The 17,631-nt window shown below is 50.4% G+C and overlaps 1 protein-coding gene across 8 annotated transcripts in view; it reads left to right on the plus strand.

The window, feature by feature from the left end:
* The window catches only part of CASKIN1 (CASK interacting protein 1), a 119,315-nt gene extending 108,385 nt beyond the window's left edge, over positions 1-10,930 (plus strand). For all 8 annotated transcript variants that reach the window (XM_075565701.1, XM_075565703.1, XM_075565702.1 and 5 more), the window contains 6 exons: positions 487-597; positions 1,649-1,750; positions 2,277-2,415; positions 3,321-5,438; positions 7,337-7,721; positions 8,545-10,930. In XM_075565701.1, coding sequence (XP_075421816.1) covers positions 487-597; positions 1,649-1,750; positions 2,277-2,415; positions 3,321-5,438; positions 7,337-7,721; positions 8,545-8,653 — 2,964 coding nt within the window. In that variant the 3' untranslated portion in view covers positions 8,654-10,930. The remainder of the gene's footprint in view (positions 1-486; positions 598-1,648; positions 1,751-2,276; positions 2,416-3,320; positions 5,439-7,336; positions 7,722-8,544) is intronic.
* The last annotated feature ends 6,701 nt before the right edge of the window (positions 10,931-17,631 follow it).

The raw sequence follows: 17,631 nt of genomic DNA on the forward strand, positions 1-17,631 counted from the left end.
GGGAAGGCAAATGCAACGGGGCTTGTCAGAGGTTAGGAGTGGCGCATTCCAGGTATCTGCCAGGTACATACCGGGTATTTGCTCGAATAAAGTGTGTCGGTGCAGTACATGTGCCAGCAATGCAGGTCTCCCCTCCTTCACGTTACTGACCTGACAAGGTTTTGGTATTGAGTATCTTTGCCAGGCTGTTCCTATGGTTGGAGAAATGACAAGGGACTCCGCATTGCAATCGGTACATTAATTATTTTTGGTCTGTTATCCAGCGCCGAGACATAATTGGGATAATTATTACATATGATCAAATAGGAAGGAGCTTACTGGAGACTGAACTGCAAAATCTGGGGTCTCATTGTATGTAGAGCAAACCTCTAGGGATAAGAAATAACACCATTATTGATATCTTTCACAAGGAACCGTCACTCATGCAGATGAGAGGCCTCTGATTGGCTATGTGTAGATGTCCTAACATGGTTCTCTTCCCCGTAGAGCTCAGAGGCAGTGTTTCAGTGGCTCTGCAAGTTTCAGCTTCAGCTCTATGCTCCAAACTTCATCAACTCTGGATACGACATCCCAACCATCAGCCGTATGACTCCCGAGGTGAGGAGGGAAGATCACTGTTTTTTTACTTCTGAGTATGCCGCTTAACACTAGAATGAAACCCTCCCCAACACGTATCTCAGTTTATATTCAAAAGCCACGACGTGAAAAGTGGCTAGAAGCTTGCTGAATCCAAGATCAAAACAGCTGGAATTCTGTTGATTAGGCAAGATTGTAACCCTCCAATCCAAGTATCACTGCAGTAGTATTACATGATGTCTCACAACTGCAAGTACTGGTAGGAATAGCAAAAATACCACTAGCACTGCTGAAAATATCAATATTACTAAAGTTACAACCTCTAGTACTCCTGAGCATATTAATACTACATCAAATCTCACTAGTGCTCCTGGAAATAGCTGCACCTGTACACGGGATGTGCCAATGCGGGCACCACTAGCACTACAGGTAATAGCTAAAAGTACCTGTAGAAGTACCAACCTCAATGTACCACAAGAAGTACTACCCATATTGGTACTACTGAGGGTGCTTGAACTAGAAGTATCAGCCTTGTATCCAGGTGATGTGTACTCTTCACCAGGCTTACCGTGGGACTGTAAGTTAAGCTGTGTAACTTAGCTGGGCAGGTCCCCATCGGCTGCTGCTGCTGCACGCGCCACACACCACAGCACAGCCCTCTATGGGGCGCGCAAAGCGCGATGACGCGTCCGCTGGCAGAGAAGACAAGAATTTTGGCTTTCCTTGCTGCGACGTGATCACATGGTCGGCAGGCAGCCAATGGGACTGCAGGTAGTGTAGACCAATGGCAGTGCTGCTTTGTGCTGTGCTTTGACGTAATGGGCGCCCCCCCCCCCACCCGTCATGGCCACGCCCGCCACGCATCCCATCGCGCCCCCAGGACCGCACATCGCGGCTTTTATCTGTGCACGCTCCGCCGCGCGTGCAGCCGTGAACACAGCGGCCGTAGCCTTAGACCATCTACAATAAGTAGATACTTCAAAATAAGTGTTACATTTCTCCGGTCATGCGGTTCTGTGATTAGGAAAAGGGGGCTTCATGCGTTAAAGAAACTATTGTTTCTTTCCCATAGGATCTTACGGCCATTGGAGTCACTAAACCAGGACACAGGAAAAAGATCTTCTCCGAAATCAACAGTCTGAACATCGGAGAATGGCTTCCCGACTATAAACCTGTGAGTCTTCAGCTCCTCACGCCCTCCCAGAACAGCACACACAGGCGGGGCAAGACGGGGCGCGTGGGCGCCACAGAGACGCACACAGAAGGGCCCGTGGGAACTAATCTCACACGGGGAAACTAAAATCATGTGAGCAGAGACATAGGCAGACTGACCCAAACAGAACAGGGGGTCACAGAGGTGCTCAGCCTGTGGGAGTTGGGACTCGCAGAGATAGCACACTCGCCCTTTATTCTGGGTGTTTAATTAGAACAAGACCGGAGTAATACGTTTATGAAGAGGCACGGGCCCATATTTACTAAGTAGTGCTATGCCATAAGATAGCTTACAACCCATTCGAGTGAACGGGCTGTAAGGTTCCTTCCAGAACCAGGAGGTGTCTAATGGCAAAGCAATGAGTTGCCCAGGTAATATGTGCTGGTACTGGGTCTTGAACTGGGATTTCTTTCTTCAATGACCTATTGCCTCTTTATGAGTGGGAACAGTCTCAGCAGTGGCTGGTTTATTCCCTCCCTCTCCCCAGGCTAACCTTTCCCTCTGGCTGGCGATGATTGGGCTTGGTCAGTATTACAAGCTGCTGGTGGAGAACGGCTACGAGAACATTGATTTCATCACAGACATCACCTGGGAAGACCTGCAGGAGATTGGCATCTCTAAGCTGGGTAATACGCAGCTTAGTAACACATACAGATGTAGCGAGACTTACGATCCCCAGGACCGAGTGGACCTGAAACAAGTCCATAGAGTCAAGTCTTTGGGAATGTACACTCACATCTTTCTCTCTCTCTCTCTCTGTCTTTGTCTGTCTCTCTCTTTCTCTCTCTGTCTTCATTCTTCATTCTTTTCTTTGCTTAACCCCTATTAAATATGTTGCACAGTGGTGAGAAAATGTACATGATGCATTGTCACTGGGTCTCTCTTGCCTTTCTCTCTTTTCACCTTTCACCATTTCATCACTTCCCGTCTCTCTCTCTCTCTCTCTTCGATTCCCTCTCTCTCTCTCTCTCTTCGATTCCCTCTCTCTCTCTCTCCGATTCCCTCTCTCTCTCTTCGATTCCCTCTCTCTCTCTTCGATTCCCTCTCTCTCTCTTCGATTCCCTCTCTCTCTCTTCGATTCCCTCTCTCTCTTCGATTCCCTCTCTCTCTCTTCGATTCCCTCTCTCTCTCTTCGATTCTCTCTCCGATTCCCACTCTCTCTCTCCGATTCCCTCTCTCTCTCTCCGATTCCCTCTCTCTCTCTCCGATTCCCTCTCTCTCTCTTCGATTCCCTCTCTCTCTCTCTCTCTTCGATTCTCTCTCTCCGATTCCCATTCTCTCTCTCCGATTCCCACTCTCTCCGATTCCCTCTCTCTCTCTCTCTCTTCGATTCCCTCTCTCTCTCTTCGATTCTCTCTCCGATTCCCATTCTCTCTCTCCGATTCCCACTCTCTCTCTCCGATTCCCTCTCTCTCCGATTCCCTCTCTCTCTCTTCGATTCTCTCTCTCTCCGATTCCCACTCTCTCCTTCTCTCTGATGCCCACTCTCTGACAGTCTCTCTCCTCCTCTCACCATCTCTCCCTTCCTCAGGTCACCAGAAGAAGCTGATGTTGGCGGTGAAGAAGCTGGCTGAGATCCAGAAATCAGAATACGGCAAGTTTGAGTCGGGCAGCATGAGGAGGAGAGCACCTCAGAAGAACATGGAGACGGTGTCCATCGAGTCCCCCCCTCCGGACAGCGCAGAGTGCCAGTCCCCCAAAATGAAGACCTTCCAGGACAGCGAGCTTAGCGACGAGTTGCAGGCGGCCATGACGGGCGAGGCTCCGGATGGTCCAGAGAAGCAGAGCAACCATGTGGTCCACCACAGAGAGGGTCCCTGCTATAGGGGGCCCCTGGGGGCCCGACTCCACCATGAAAGCAGTCTGAGTGGTCGTGCCAGACACATCAGCAGCTCCCAGGAGCTCCTGGGAGACGGCAGCAAGGGCCCCTGCACAGTCATGTCTAAGAGCCAGGAGTACTTAACGGACGAGGGGAGGAGAGAGGAGGTGACCAGGGAATCCAGGCCTCTCAAACAAGGACATTCAGTGAAGAGAGCGAGCGTGCCCCCTGTGCCGGGGAAACCCCGTCAGTCCTTCCCTCCTGCTGGAGGTCAGAGCTACACCCCTCCCCAAACCCCCACCAAGGGCACTCCCTCGTCCCCACAAGCTATGTCCACCCCCCATGCCACTGCCAAAGTGAAGCCCACACCCCAACTCCTGCCACCATCAGACCGCCCCATGTCCCCCCGCTCGCTGCCTCAGTCCCCAACACATCGAGGCTTCGCCTACGTCCTTCCGCAACCCATCGAGGGCGAGGGAGTGCCGGCTCACTTGACACAGGCAGTGCCTGTGTTACCAGTGTCGGTGCCCGTGCTGTGCCTTCCCCCCGCAGAGAGCGATGGTGAAGACGAGGATGAGGAAGATGAAGAGGGAGAGCGGGGGGAGTATGGGTGGCCCAAAAAGAGGGCACACAGCCTGAATCGGTATGCAGCCTCAGATGGGGAGCGTGAGGAGTTGCTGGGGATAGACGGCGGTCCCTATGGCACCGGGCAGAGACGGGTGGGCAGGAGCCACTCAGTGAGGTCGCAGTCTGGGGGCGACAAGAATGTGAACCGCAGTCAGTCCTTTGCAGTGCGTCCCAGGAAGAAGGGGCCACCTCCTCCGCCCCCTAAACGCTCCAGCTCCGCCATCTCTGGTACCAACCTGGGGGACGGACTATCCGGCGAGGATGCTGGAGGTGAGGGCTACCGGGAGCAGCGGAGGGCCAGCGACTTTGGGGGAGTGGTGGACACTGGGAGTGCCGGCAGTGTGAAGAGCATCGCCGCTATGCTGGAACTATCGTCTATCGGCGGGGGGCTGCGGGCACTGTCCGGGCAAAGGCCAATGGGGTCCGAAGGCTACTCTGTCCACCTCCTGCCCCACCCAGGAAGCCCTGATCTCCACCGGCTACCGGGGGTCCTGGCTGGAGTTAAACACCGTGAGGCTATCGGGCTGGACGGGGAGGTGGTGAATCGACGCCGGACCATCAGCGGGCCAGTGACTGGGTTAGTAGCCGCATCTCGTAGGGACCGCCCTGAGGTGTCGAGATGCCCAGACTCCCCCCGCAGTCCCTCTGATGTGATCCCCTTTGCCGAAGAGCGCAAGCAGACAGTCAAACACCGGCCCCGGTCGGCCAGGACTGAGCAGCTAGACTCGCATCCGGCAGAATCCGGAGCCGGCAAACACGGGGACCTGTCCTCTGTGGAGTCCAGCGTGACCCTGAAGCGCAGGGTGAAGGCCAGGCAGGGCCATCACTCCGTAGATATGAAGTTCCTGCTCACGGAATCAGACACGGTCAAGCGCAGGCCAAAGCCCAGAGACAAGGACTCTGGGGGCGGAGGGGTGGAACCATTGACCGTGTACCAGAATGGAATGGGCTCGATGAAGCGCCGGCCGGTGTCAGAGATGAGCGCAGGAGGAAGAGCCGGGCGGCCAGATGGCACAGAGAACTTGACACTGACCCCAGAACGTAACATTAAACCACCTGTCTCGCCCAAACCCACCATCATCCAGCCCGCTGGGAGGAGCCACGCGCCCGCTACACCCACCATCATCCAGCCCGCTGGGAGGAGCCACGCGCCCGCCACACCCACCGCCGGACAGAAGGCTCCCACATCCGCGTCTGGAGGAGGTATGTGTACTGCACAGATACAGACGAGTGACACTGCTACTGTGCATGCACTTGTACACATGCACACACACCCACTCATACTGCACATAGCATATTCACTTCAATGGGCCATAAGATGTCTTCTTGTACCATGAGGTCTCTTATGGCATAGCACCACTTAGTAAACATGGGCCTAAACATGTTGAGAAATGAACACCTGTTTAATTATCTTTTTGTAAACAAAGAGTGGGAATCCCCAGCATTGGTCTGTGCAAAATGTAATGGTTCTAGGGCAGGGGGTGGGCAACCCTAGTTCTCAAGAGCCACCAACAGGTCAGGTTTTCAGTATATCCCTGCTTCAGCACAGGTGGCTGAATCAGTCCCTGCTTCAACACAGGTGGCTCAATTAGAGGCTCAGTCTTTGACTGAGCTTCTGTTTGAGCCACCTGTGCTGAAGCTGGGATATCCTGAAAATCTGACTTGTTGGGGGGGCTTGAGGACGGGAGTTGAGCCCCCTGTTCTAAGAGGTACATACAGTAGTAGTTGTACTATTTCTTTAAAGGGAAGGAGATGGGCCCCCTGTAATTCTTTGTTAAAAGAGATCCACAGCGTTTTGTCTCAGTGTTTATAATTGCTTACAATCAGACGTAGTATCCCTACTTTAAGTAATAATTTAAGTTTAACTTCTTGTGCTTACATAGGCCTCTCGCTCTCTCCTTCTCCGCCCCCCGGGCTCTACCCTCTCTGTTTCCCCTTTTCCCTCTAATGCCATCCGGCTCTCCCCTTGTTCCGGAGGGAAGATTACACTAAGCGTGGTGAATATCAGAATTAGCTGCAGAAACCCGCTTTGGATGCATGGGAAATTAATCCTCTAAACCTGAGAGCCCATGAATTGCTATTAACAGGATTATTTCAATTGTGCGTCCACACATCAGCCAGGCTTACACACACTGCCACGTGAACACGAGCACACACACCAATTAGTGGCACACACACATCTCAGTATATTTGGTTGCCGCTTGCATTGCTCACCTGGGACTAGCAGAGTTTATTAGGATGGGAGATTTTAAACCCTTAACTGTCCGAGACTTGCCTTTTAGTAGGAAGGAGGCAGCAGCTTCAGCTAGCTAGGAACTCTAAAGTCCTATTAAATACACAAGCCACAGTGTGTGAGTTAGAGGCTAGCTAAGAGCCCATTACTAGAGGATATATTATATTTCAGTTATAAGGGCGGAGGGCTAACTCAGGTTTCACAGACTTTAGTGTATAGGGGATGATTGATATGATAGCACCTCAAATAATAATAGCTTTATTTTATATAGCGCTGTTCTCTCAGTGGGACTCAGAGTGCGTCACAATTACAGCATAGTGCGCGCTGCGCAGCACATAGAACTGTTACAGACACACTCCCTGCCCTGCAGAGCTTACAATCTGATTTTGGTGCCTGAGGCACAGGGAGATAAAGTGACTTGCCCAAGGTCACAAGGAGCTGACCCCGGGAATGTGGGGTTCCCCTGCTTCACACTCAGTGCCAGTGTTTTTACTCGCTGAGCCGCTCCTTCTCAATATGTCATTATCACTAAACGACGCTACGCTGGTCGTGGGACACACGACTTAACGGTTATTTGGGCCCATATGGTCCTTTATGGATACAGCGTTACTCTTATAGTTACGTTAGCTTAACGGCGTTCAGGGCATCTAGGCCTAAGGGAGAGGGGTTTTGTGGCTATATTAATTCAGGTGTTGGGCTTAGTTTGTAGGAATAAAATACAGTTTAAAAAAAATCAGTGAGTGGGGAAATAAAACTAAAAAGGGGGCGACACCAGACCCCGTATTGTGCAATATGAGGAAGAGATGGCACCTATTACGGGGAGCATGTTCCCCAACTTTCTGACCTGCTACTCTCCCTTCTGTTCCAGAGGTGAAGAAGGTAATGGGGATCCCTCCTCCAGTCTCCCCCAAACCTACCCCACCCCCCACAGCCCCCAAACCCACCAAACCCCATGCGGTCATACAATCCTCCAGCGCAAGCTCAACTCCAGCCCCTTCTCCCATCAAGCAACCCAACAGCATCAAGCCTTCCAGCACTCCCCCCTCTCTCTGCTCCAGCCCCTCCAAGCCCCTGACTCCCGGACACCCACAGCAGGTGCCCGTCAAGCCCCCCCGACTGTCCATCGCCAGCTCTTCCACGGAGGGAGGGGTCAGCGAGGCGGTGCAGCAGAAACTGGAGGAGACCAGCGCGTCGCTGGCGGCCGCACTGCAAGCCGTGGAGGAGAAAATCAAACAGGAGGACGCACAAAAAGAGTGAGCAGCGAGAGCCGGTCTATATGCAGTATATGTACACACGGGGCAGGCAGGCGCTTATAGACTGCTGGGGTATAGAGGAAGCATTGGCACACGTGTGCACATGTTTATATTGAGGATGGAGCACGCGGTGAAAGACGGGCACAGTGGGGCACGCTGACAAATGTTCCCATGAGATTCTGGGGGTTCGTGTCCGCATATGGGCAGTAAGGGGCTCGCAATGTGGGGGTGCACAATGTAAGGGAAATGTGAAAAGATTGTTATTTTAGGCAATAAATACGTGAAGATCTCTCTTACACGTGCACATTTCCTGCAACGTATGCAAACAATGTACGTGTATCGTTGTGATAATATATTTTACGTTTGATTTCTCTTTCTTGCTTTCTGTATCTCTCTCTTTTTCTCTCTTCTCTCACTCCCTTATTATCTCTCACGCTGTCTTCTTCTCTCTCTCACGTTGTCTTCTCTCTCACGCTCTCTTCTCTCTCTCACGCTCTCTTCTCTCTCTCACGCTCTCTTCTCTCTCACGCTCTCTTCTCTCTCTCACGCTCTCTTATCTCTCTCACGCTCTCTTCTCTCTCTCACGCTCTCTTCTCTCTCTTACGCTCTCTTCTCTCTCTCTCTCGTACGCTCTCTTCTCTCTCTCTTACGCTCTCTTCTCTCTCTCTTACGCTCTCTTCTCTCTCTCTTACGCTCTCTTCTCTCTCTCTTACGCTCTCTTCTTCTCTCTCACTATTTCTTCTCTATCACACTCTCTTCTCTCTCACGCTCTCTTCTTCTCCTTGCCACCGTTTATCTCACATCCTTTTATCTTATCTTCCAGGGATGAACTGGGCGAAGGAGGGAGAGAAAAGAGCACAGTCAGTATCCTGGATGACATAGGCAGCATGTTTAATGATCTTGCAGACCAGCTGGATGCCATGTTGGAGTGAGGCTGCAGCGTGTGTGTGTTTGGGACGGTACCATCACGGCAAGGACACCGTGACTGCTTCCTGCCTCCTCTCCCCTCGCTGGGTCATGTACAGACCCCATGCCTCCTCCTTTGACTCATCTCATTCCTCCAGTCTGTCCCCCTATCCCTGGAACACACATTTCTAACCTTAGCACAAACAAGCAATGCCGAATACCTCAGGATTGTGCTCAGACTTTTGGGGGCAGCTCAGGAGGGGTTTTTGGGTGAGCTGTGAAGATGCCAGCATCTCTTCAGTGCCAGCTGGAGGGTGGCACCTGCTCCTGGTTTTGTCCAATGCCAGGGTGACTACACGTTCCAGAATGCATTGCAATGCAGCGCACATGTGTGGGAGCTCAGAGTCACAATCAGGACATAGAGGACCACACTGCCTTGCAACACGATAACCCACAGACGTGCAAAGCACTGTGGGAGAAACAGAAGAGCGGTCGTGGAACGCAATGGATCCTGCAGCCGACCCGGTTCCAGAATGGCAGTTATGCTGAAATCTTCCCCATTTTTTTTGTATCTATCATTTCTGTCTCGTCGCGTTACACGGAGCTGGAGTTTGTGTTACCCTTGGCTTTGAGTTCAATGGTGGGAAGGGGGGGCAAATCAGCCACTGTGTGTTATCACAGGGGGGCTCAACTCCAGTCCTCAAGCCCTCCGAACAGGTCAGGTTTTCAGGATATCCCAGCTTCAGCACAGGTGGCTCAATCAGAGGCTCAGTCGAAGACTGGGCCTCTGATTGAGCCCCCTGTGCTGAAGCAGGGACTGATTGAGCCACCTGTGCTGTAGCAGGGATATCCTGAAAACATGACCTGTTGGAAGGGCTTGAGGACTGGAGTTGGGCACCCCTTTGTTATCACATCTCTGTGGCTCAGTGCAAGACAGCTGATAGGCAGCGGCACCTCTGCTGCTGGAACATCCCTGCACGGCGATGCCACAATACAGGGCATCTCACCACGTAATACTCACGGCAGCACCATAACTTGCAGAACATCTCACCTAATAAGTAGTAGTCACCCTTTAATTGCAGCGGGCGAAGCTTCACACGTAACACTACCCTGCAAAACGTGACATGCACTCCAAACTGCAGAGCATTGCAATAGCATAGTGGCCATTTACTGTAATACCAAAGGGCAGAGCATCGCACTGACTGATTAACCCTTCATGGCCAAACCATATTGCAGAGTATTGCACCGCCTCAGTAAATGCTCCCTATTGCAGACGGTGCAAACCGTGAGCTACTTCTCACTCACAGTGCAGCAACTACGACTAACATTAGTTTGTGTCTGGCTTCTGCCCCCTGGTGGCCAGTCTTGGTTCATGCACTTTAATGTCAATCCCATTGAAACCAGCATCTGTTCTCTATTCCTTTAAACTTGTCCCCTCTAAGAGCATTTGTTTAGCCTTTGGGTGCCCCTTCTATATTCGGTGCACAAAGGGAGATGACCAAGTTTGGGATCCCCCCCCTCTCAACAAAAAAAAAATCCCACGAAATAGAATAAGGATTCCACAGAGTGGAATATATTAATTGGGTTGTTTAATGTAGGAAAAACAATTCTTTCTATATTAACCAACGGGTATCCGAATTTAATGAGCACCACCAAATATTCACAAGAACCGAGCCCCTATTTTTATACGAAAGGACGAAATTCCCGGAGAATATTGGGAACATTCAGCAGAATTTGTCATCAGACTCCTGTCCAATTATATACGTCACCTGGTGATCACTTGCTCCCGAATCACACGGATCTGGATCTGAACTCTTCCGTATAAGGTCCAGACAATGCTCTGCAGTGCAATGCCACCTTTCTGTCCACCCTAATGGAGACTGATTACCACTGAGAGGACAGACCAGTTTTCATTGGGTAGCTGAGCACGTCACCAATTCTTAGCCCATACAGTGCAATGTTGAATCCATTCTACTGCCAGAAGGACCAATGTGTTCCGTACAGGCAGCACAGGGGTTAAAAGGAGCATGTGATTGTGGTAAAGACACACATCTTATTTTTCCATATGAAATATATCAGCATCCTGAGGTTTTGGGAACGTATCGTGGTTGAAAGCACAGAATTTAGGATCTGGCAGAATTCACCCCCAGCTGGAGAGAGATTTGAGAGGCGGGATGTCAAACGCCCTGACCCTGAAATCTTTGAAGCGATGATCACGTGTAAAATAAAATCAATCAACGCTTTTAATGGATTCCACCAAATTATATTTAAAAAAAAAAAAAGTGAAATCCCCTCCTAGTGCATCTGCAGAGCAACGAAAATAGCACAAACAACCCCGAATTTTAACGCCTTCTCTGCTGTTTATTTATTCCGTTTTTTTGTTGTTGCCTTTTTTAGCTATTTTATTTATTTGTTCTATTTGGCTTTTGATTGCAAAGGTTGTGCCTTCCTCCCCCCCCCCCCCCCCCTCCCTACCACCCCCAGCCCTCTCGTCCAAACCACATGCTGCTTGTTAGTCCAACATCCAGAGAAGCTGGGCCGCTTGGGTGAGAACAGCTGTGATGATGCAAATTATGTCCCTTCTAGAACTGTACAGTGGCAGGGATTGGGTGTGAGGGAGCACAGCCCGTCACCTCTAGGACTGCACAGCTGCAGGGATACAGATAAAGATGTCACCTCTTGGACCAGACTATTGGAGGCAGATGTGGGGATACAAAGCCTGTAACTACTGTGTTAGGACAGTGTACAAGCGCACATCCCTTCTCTGAGGGGTGGAGATGGTGGTGGAAAAAGGGTCTTTTTACATGTCCTAGTTACCTGACTGAGTCTTGATGTCTGTTCCTTTTCACACCAGCGGTGGGCAACCAAACTGATAATGGTAGGAACTCATGTACAGCACCCAAGGGTCCGTCACAAGTTAAAAAGCTAGTCTCTCCCTCCGCACAACATCAATAACGTCAAAATCAAACTGTATATAATACAAAGGGAACAGCATCAAAACATCATTTTCTATGATTTAGCCACTAAACCCTTTAGTGCCAGGTGACCTTGCAATGTATTTATTTGAACGTTTTCATGAATGAGGCCATTCTGAGTCACATGGCGGCGTATTCTCCATCAAACAGAAGACACAGAACTAGATTCATTAAGCCACGCTGTGCCATAAGACACCTACAGTACCAGCGTCGGAAGACACTTTATGCCCTGTTAACCTGATAGGGATGTGAGGCGCCTCCTGCTGTCACAATGTGTCACAGCAGCGTAACGCTGCCTACTGCCGAGGGGCCCAAATATTTTGAAGTGTGTCTGATTCTTAAAAAAAGAGATAAAACAGCAACCTCTGCGTCTGGAACAAATCCACGGCTTTTTTTTTTTACGCGGGTGACCAGTAGATGCTGGCGAATGTTTTTGTATTTGCGTTGCGCATTTGTTTTTTTCCCCACGCGTTTCTTACTTTTTGCGTTTTCTCTACATTTTTGCAAATGGCCACAATGCTGGTAAATTCCCCCAGTTTTTGCATGTGACCAGCAAATGTACATTTAATGCTTGGCTGTTTTCTGGGGGGGGTTGTAAATTTGCGACACAAGACAGATTTCCCACGGTTCACGATCGTCAGCCACTTCCGCCGGTGGAAATCATACAACGAGATTTTTAAGGACAAATAAACACAATATGGAGACAGAGCAGCGCAGCACCGGGCACCGCTTCAGCGCCGGATGCTAAAAAGAGTTTAATGTGGCTTTTAAATAACCAACATTTCTTTCTGTTAGTGTGAGGCCCAGAAATAACAGGACAGGCCCTACAGGGCAAAAGAAAATGGCGACATTAATACAAGCCCCCCCGCTCCACCACACACACGCACACACGCACACGTTGCTCACCTCTGCTTTCTGCCCCTCTGTACCCTGTGGCATTAACCCTTTGCTGTGTGTATTTTGTGTACAAAGACATTTTCAGAGTGCAGGTTTGGTGTGCAGATTCCTGGGGGGTGGGGGAGGTGCAGATTCCTGGGGGGTGGGGGTGTGCAGATCCCTGGGGGGTGGGGGGTGCAGATTCCTGGGGGGTGGGGGGTGCGGATTCCTGGGGGGTGGGGGGATGCAGACACTGTGCGTGTTGTTCTGGAGTTCAGCCTTTGGTCTGGGCTCCACGGTGCTTCTGTTTGCATTTATTTGCAGGTGTACGGTGATAAGATATTGACATGTATTAACCTTTCCACTGCTGGAGGGATCGGCAGACCTTTTTCTCTGGCCCTTTCAGCAGTCAACGGGGCTTAAATTTAACAAACAAAAAAAAAAGTGTTACTGTTGTAAAGAAATTGTATTTAAAGTGTTGGAAGCAAGATAAAAAAAAAGAAAAAAAAGTATCCATTAAAGGTCTACATGATTGATAAATATATAACATATATATATAATATATATATATATTTTTTATGATTAAGTTATGGAAAAACTGTACTGTATTCCCGTTCTGTGAAAGCTATGCATCTTGGTGCTTCTTCTGCAGTGCTGTGTTTTAACGGTCAATTAATATTGCATTTAATTTGTGGTTTGTGATATGCCGTTACCAATACGTCTAATTAAAAAAATAAATGAAAATATCTTTTTCGATATGTGTATATATATATATATATATATATATATATATATATATATATATATATATATATATGCACATACACACAACAAAATCTCTGGGGTAGGAAATAGAAGAAAAGTTGGAGATGTATTCTGAATGATACCTGTACTTTTCCTGCCTCCTTTAAGCACACGGCTGTTTTTTACCGCTGAGATATTAAAGAGTCCCGCTGGTGTTGCTGCAGATCCGTTTGCGTTCTCTTCCCGCCCCTCCGGGTCTCGGCTTTCTGGGACGAGCTGTTTGTGCATAACGGGCAGCGCCTTCACTGAATAAATGTACTGTGGTCAGCCTCGTCCCTGTGTGCCTGTGTCCCTGTGTGCCTGCGTCACTTGTGTGTGTGTGTGTGTGTGTGTGTGTGTGTGTGTGTGTGTGTGCTGCAGGGGTATGTGGCAGTTGTGATTTGGATTTCATGACCTGTGGTCAAAGGGGGTCTCCAGACCGATTTCGAGGGTCCCCTCTGGCAGAGAAAGAGTTAAGCGCGGAGGACTTTACACAAGAATATCGGGAAGACAAGGAGACCTCTGAGCTCATAGACACCGAAAGAAAACATCCTTTCTGAAGCTCACAAACTAATACATAGATCCACAAACACGCAATCCCAGCAATCTCTAACCCCAGATACCACCACATTATATATATATAATCTCAAAAGGAGAGCTGCTGAGCGTGGCCAAATGTATGTGTAGCGGGTTTTCTGAACCGGCCTGACCCACCCAATCTCATATTGGCCCCTGTGGTCTAACCAGTCCCCATTACAGTGTGATGTCTGGTGGTGCACCTGTTGGCAACAGGACTCCTGAGTCTCCCGCATGATGTTGTGTTGGGGATTGCCAACCCAGACAGGCAGCTGAGGTAGTGTGCTTGAGATCTACCTAGATCCAGTGCAGCGCCTCCACCTCATCAGGATCCCAGGGTCCGCTTGTGGATGGTCCTGGTGAGGAACTCCTCTGTGGTGCAGCCCCCTGCGTAATCACTCCACACTTACACACGAGGGTATCTTTTAACAGGAACATCTTTATTTGCACGGTGGGCCAGCTGCCCTCCACAATGGGTGAATTTAGCCCTCCATTGTTCACCGTACTTCCCTTTGAAATGTATAGTTCTCCTAAGGTAGGGATTCCCTAACCCGCAGGGATATCTCCCTGTGACCAGGTCCCTGGTCACAGTTCCAACACTGTCCTTCTAACAGCTTCTTAACTCCATAACTCAGCAACACACTATTACTCTCTACTTCCAACTCGCTCTAACTTTTGATCAGTGCTGTGCCTTATGTATCCTCTGGGGCTGACACAACTCTGACATCACTAACCGTGGAGTCAGAGCCTGTGACCACTCCCATCCATACATAGGGCACCTCACCAGGGTGTGAGGGCAAACCTCCATGATTACTGCTGGCATGCCCATAACTTACCAGGCCTTACTGTCAGCAGGAGAGATGACTGCAGCCATTTTACAGCATGGCTACATATGCAACAAAAGGCAAAGATACACAATGCTACATCCAATGTGACAAATTACATAGTTAAAACAAAAAGAGATACCGGCGCCTAATAAGTCCAATTAGGAATATTCCTTGATATCCAGTGGAAATTATACCAGTCCCAAAACGATCCACTGTCTCTTAGTCTCAGAATGACTTGATGTGGCTCCGTTCACAGGATTGGGACATGGAATAAAAAGAGAGATGATTAGTGCAACACTGTTATATATATATATATATTCACACAGACATGAATACACAGACTGACTAACAATACTAACAAGACAGACAAACACAAAAGCAAAGCTGTTAGTAAAAGGTAGTTTTAATATAACTAAATTGAATAAAATGCTGGTCAAAGACGGGTACGCCAATCCGGTTGGGTAAAACCTGAATGACACTCACAGGACGGCAAAAGGTAATACGCATATGATGGTAGGTTGTCAGCTCCACGTGTAGAGAATCCTCCGAGCGCCACACACGCCGTGTGCTCCTCCGTGTCTCCTGATCCGACCCGGAAGTGATGTCTCCCACGTGCGCCGTCCTGGCCTGGCACGGCCTCTCCTCCTCTAGCGGTGGTATCGGAGCCTGGCAAGGACAGGGACTATCCTTACCAGTCCGCAGGTTGGGCGTGGCTCGCCCGTTGCCACTGGACCCACCGGCCCCCGGAATAGATGGGCTCCGCCTCTCCGGTCTCCGCTCCACCGGTGACACTCGGCTCCTTCCGCTGTCACTTCCGGTAAGTGTTCTTTTTTTTCCATTCCCTTCACAGGACACCGCCACCGGCCAGACTAGGGTACTGGTTAACTCCTTGGGCCCCTCGTCCGAGGGATCCGCACTAAGGGTACTTGGGGTCGCCGAGCGCGGCGACCGCCTTCTTTTCTCTCGGTCAGTAGCCTGACCGATCACTTCACGCTCTTCTGGATCCGCACCCTTGGTCCATAGTGCACCGGGGGACTCGGTGGACAGCCTAGCCGTATTCCCCCCTGGGTCATTGGTCTGAATGGGCACAAAGGTGGGCATCGGCCACAGGTATGTGTGTGTGCCACACTGGGGACAGCGCGCCGCCGTGCCCATGGTGCCGCCAGGCAGTCTGCATTGCAGGCAGAGGCCCACTACTGTCTCCGCGTCCCCTACACGTATCACCAGTACCCCGCCGGGTACTGCGTAGGGTTGAGTCGATACCATCCGGTTCATGTCTGGGGAGCAGGCCATGGTCTTGGTGGGAGCCACTTTTAACACTGGTCTGTTCTGGAAGCTGGTTCCGTGTGAGTGACCAACAGGGGTTGGGTGATCAGCCACTCCTTGGTTCAGCTCCGCCCTCATCTGACACAATTGGAATCCGCCCCCAAGAGTAGCGATTATGGGCGGGTCCCACAATGGGAATAGGATGTCCTTTAATTGAGGCCACACCTCTTTCAGTCCTAGAGGGCGCGGCCACAGCTTTCGCGCCCTTATCCCCAACAGGGTGGGGTTCCTCTTTTGCCGCCAATTCCAGCCGTTTTCTTTCAGCTGCCTTGCGTGCAAAGTATCCTTCTTTTTTGCACACGATTTCAGCTGCCGGAACTACCTCTGGTAATTGTGCCGACAGCGCACCAGCTCCTGGGCCCGCGGGATTCATACCCACGGGGCATAGCTGGAAACCACTCCCCCTGGTTGATATTAGGGGAGGGTCCCATAGACTAATCGGTTGGCTCAGCACTGGGGCTGAGTGAGTTACTGTCCATGAAGGTGCAGCCGCAGCTTTCGCGCCATACCCCCCATGCGGGCGGGGCTCTCCTGTTGGCGCCGCTTCTGGCCAATTCTTTGTAACTTGTGCATTTGCAGAATAGTCTGCCATCGGCCCACGTGGTCTCCCAGGGAAGCGGGAGCCACCATTTTGGGTCACTCTGTCAGTCTGATCAATGAATGAGGTAGCGTTCATCTGTTTGCAAGTCGACTGACAGTTACTCTCACTGAGTTCTCCTCCCGTTATAACAATGTCCTCAACACAGTCCTCCAGGGTAGCGCCTCGTTGTCCTAGACAGGACCAGAACGGGGCAGCCACGGCTCTTACTCCACTCCATAGCAGGCTCGTGACCGACATGTCGGCAACAGCTTGTTCTTCAGTGGGACGCACGCCAGGTGTGCTCTCCCCATCAGCCTCCGGTCGCCACTTTGGACTATCCGCACCGTGCAGATCCTCTATTCTTGCGGTCGCTGTATTCATCTTTTGTTTGTCCTGATTGTACATGGGGCTCCTCTCTGCGGGGCAGCCAACCACACCGGCACAATAAAGATTTCCCTGATGCACCACCATATGTACCTAATGTAGGTTGGACTCATGTATGCACTACCTCAGGCTAGGCTCACTCTCTCAGTGTCTGCTGTATCTCCTTCCTCCCAGTCTGTGCTCCCTACGGTAAGTGGTCTGGAATGGGCTAGAGTACTCTGGGGCTTCCATGCAGTACTTGGGCGTCTACCTATCTTGGTTAGCCTAGCGCAGACCCTCTCCAGGATTCCTGACCACGTTAACAGGCTATCCCTTCTGGCATCCTACCAACTAGCACTACCTCAAGGTGACTAGGACAGCTATAGCCCGGCTCCAAACCCCCAACTCCTTTCAGGCCCCTAGGTCATCCCTGCGAACTGACAAACTCCATCAGCCAAAGCCAGGGTGTGCAGCGCACAGCAGTAATGAAGGAGCAGGTCTTGCAGAAAAATAAGTCCTTTATTTAACAATTCATGGTGTGGGACAGCAGCAAACCTTCAACGCGTTTCGTTCAAAGGAACTTTATCAAGAAGTGCTGTGTGAGTTAAAACCGACAATTTAAATACAGCTGACTGCCTAATTTCGCGCCAAATGGTGACGTCATTAGGTGTGTTTTAGCCAATGAGGATCGTAGTCTT

This window comes from Ascaphus truei, chromosome 11 (genome assembly GCF_040206685.1).
Source record: "Ascaphus truei isolate aAscTru1 chromosome 11, aAscTru1.hap1, whole genome shotgun sequence".
In the NCBI taxonomy this organism is placed as follows: domain Eukaryota; kingdom Metazoa; phylum Chordata; class Amphibia; order Anura; family Ascaphidae; genus Ascaphus; species Ascaphus truei.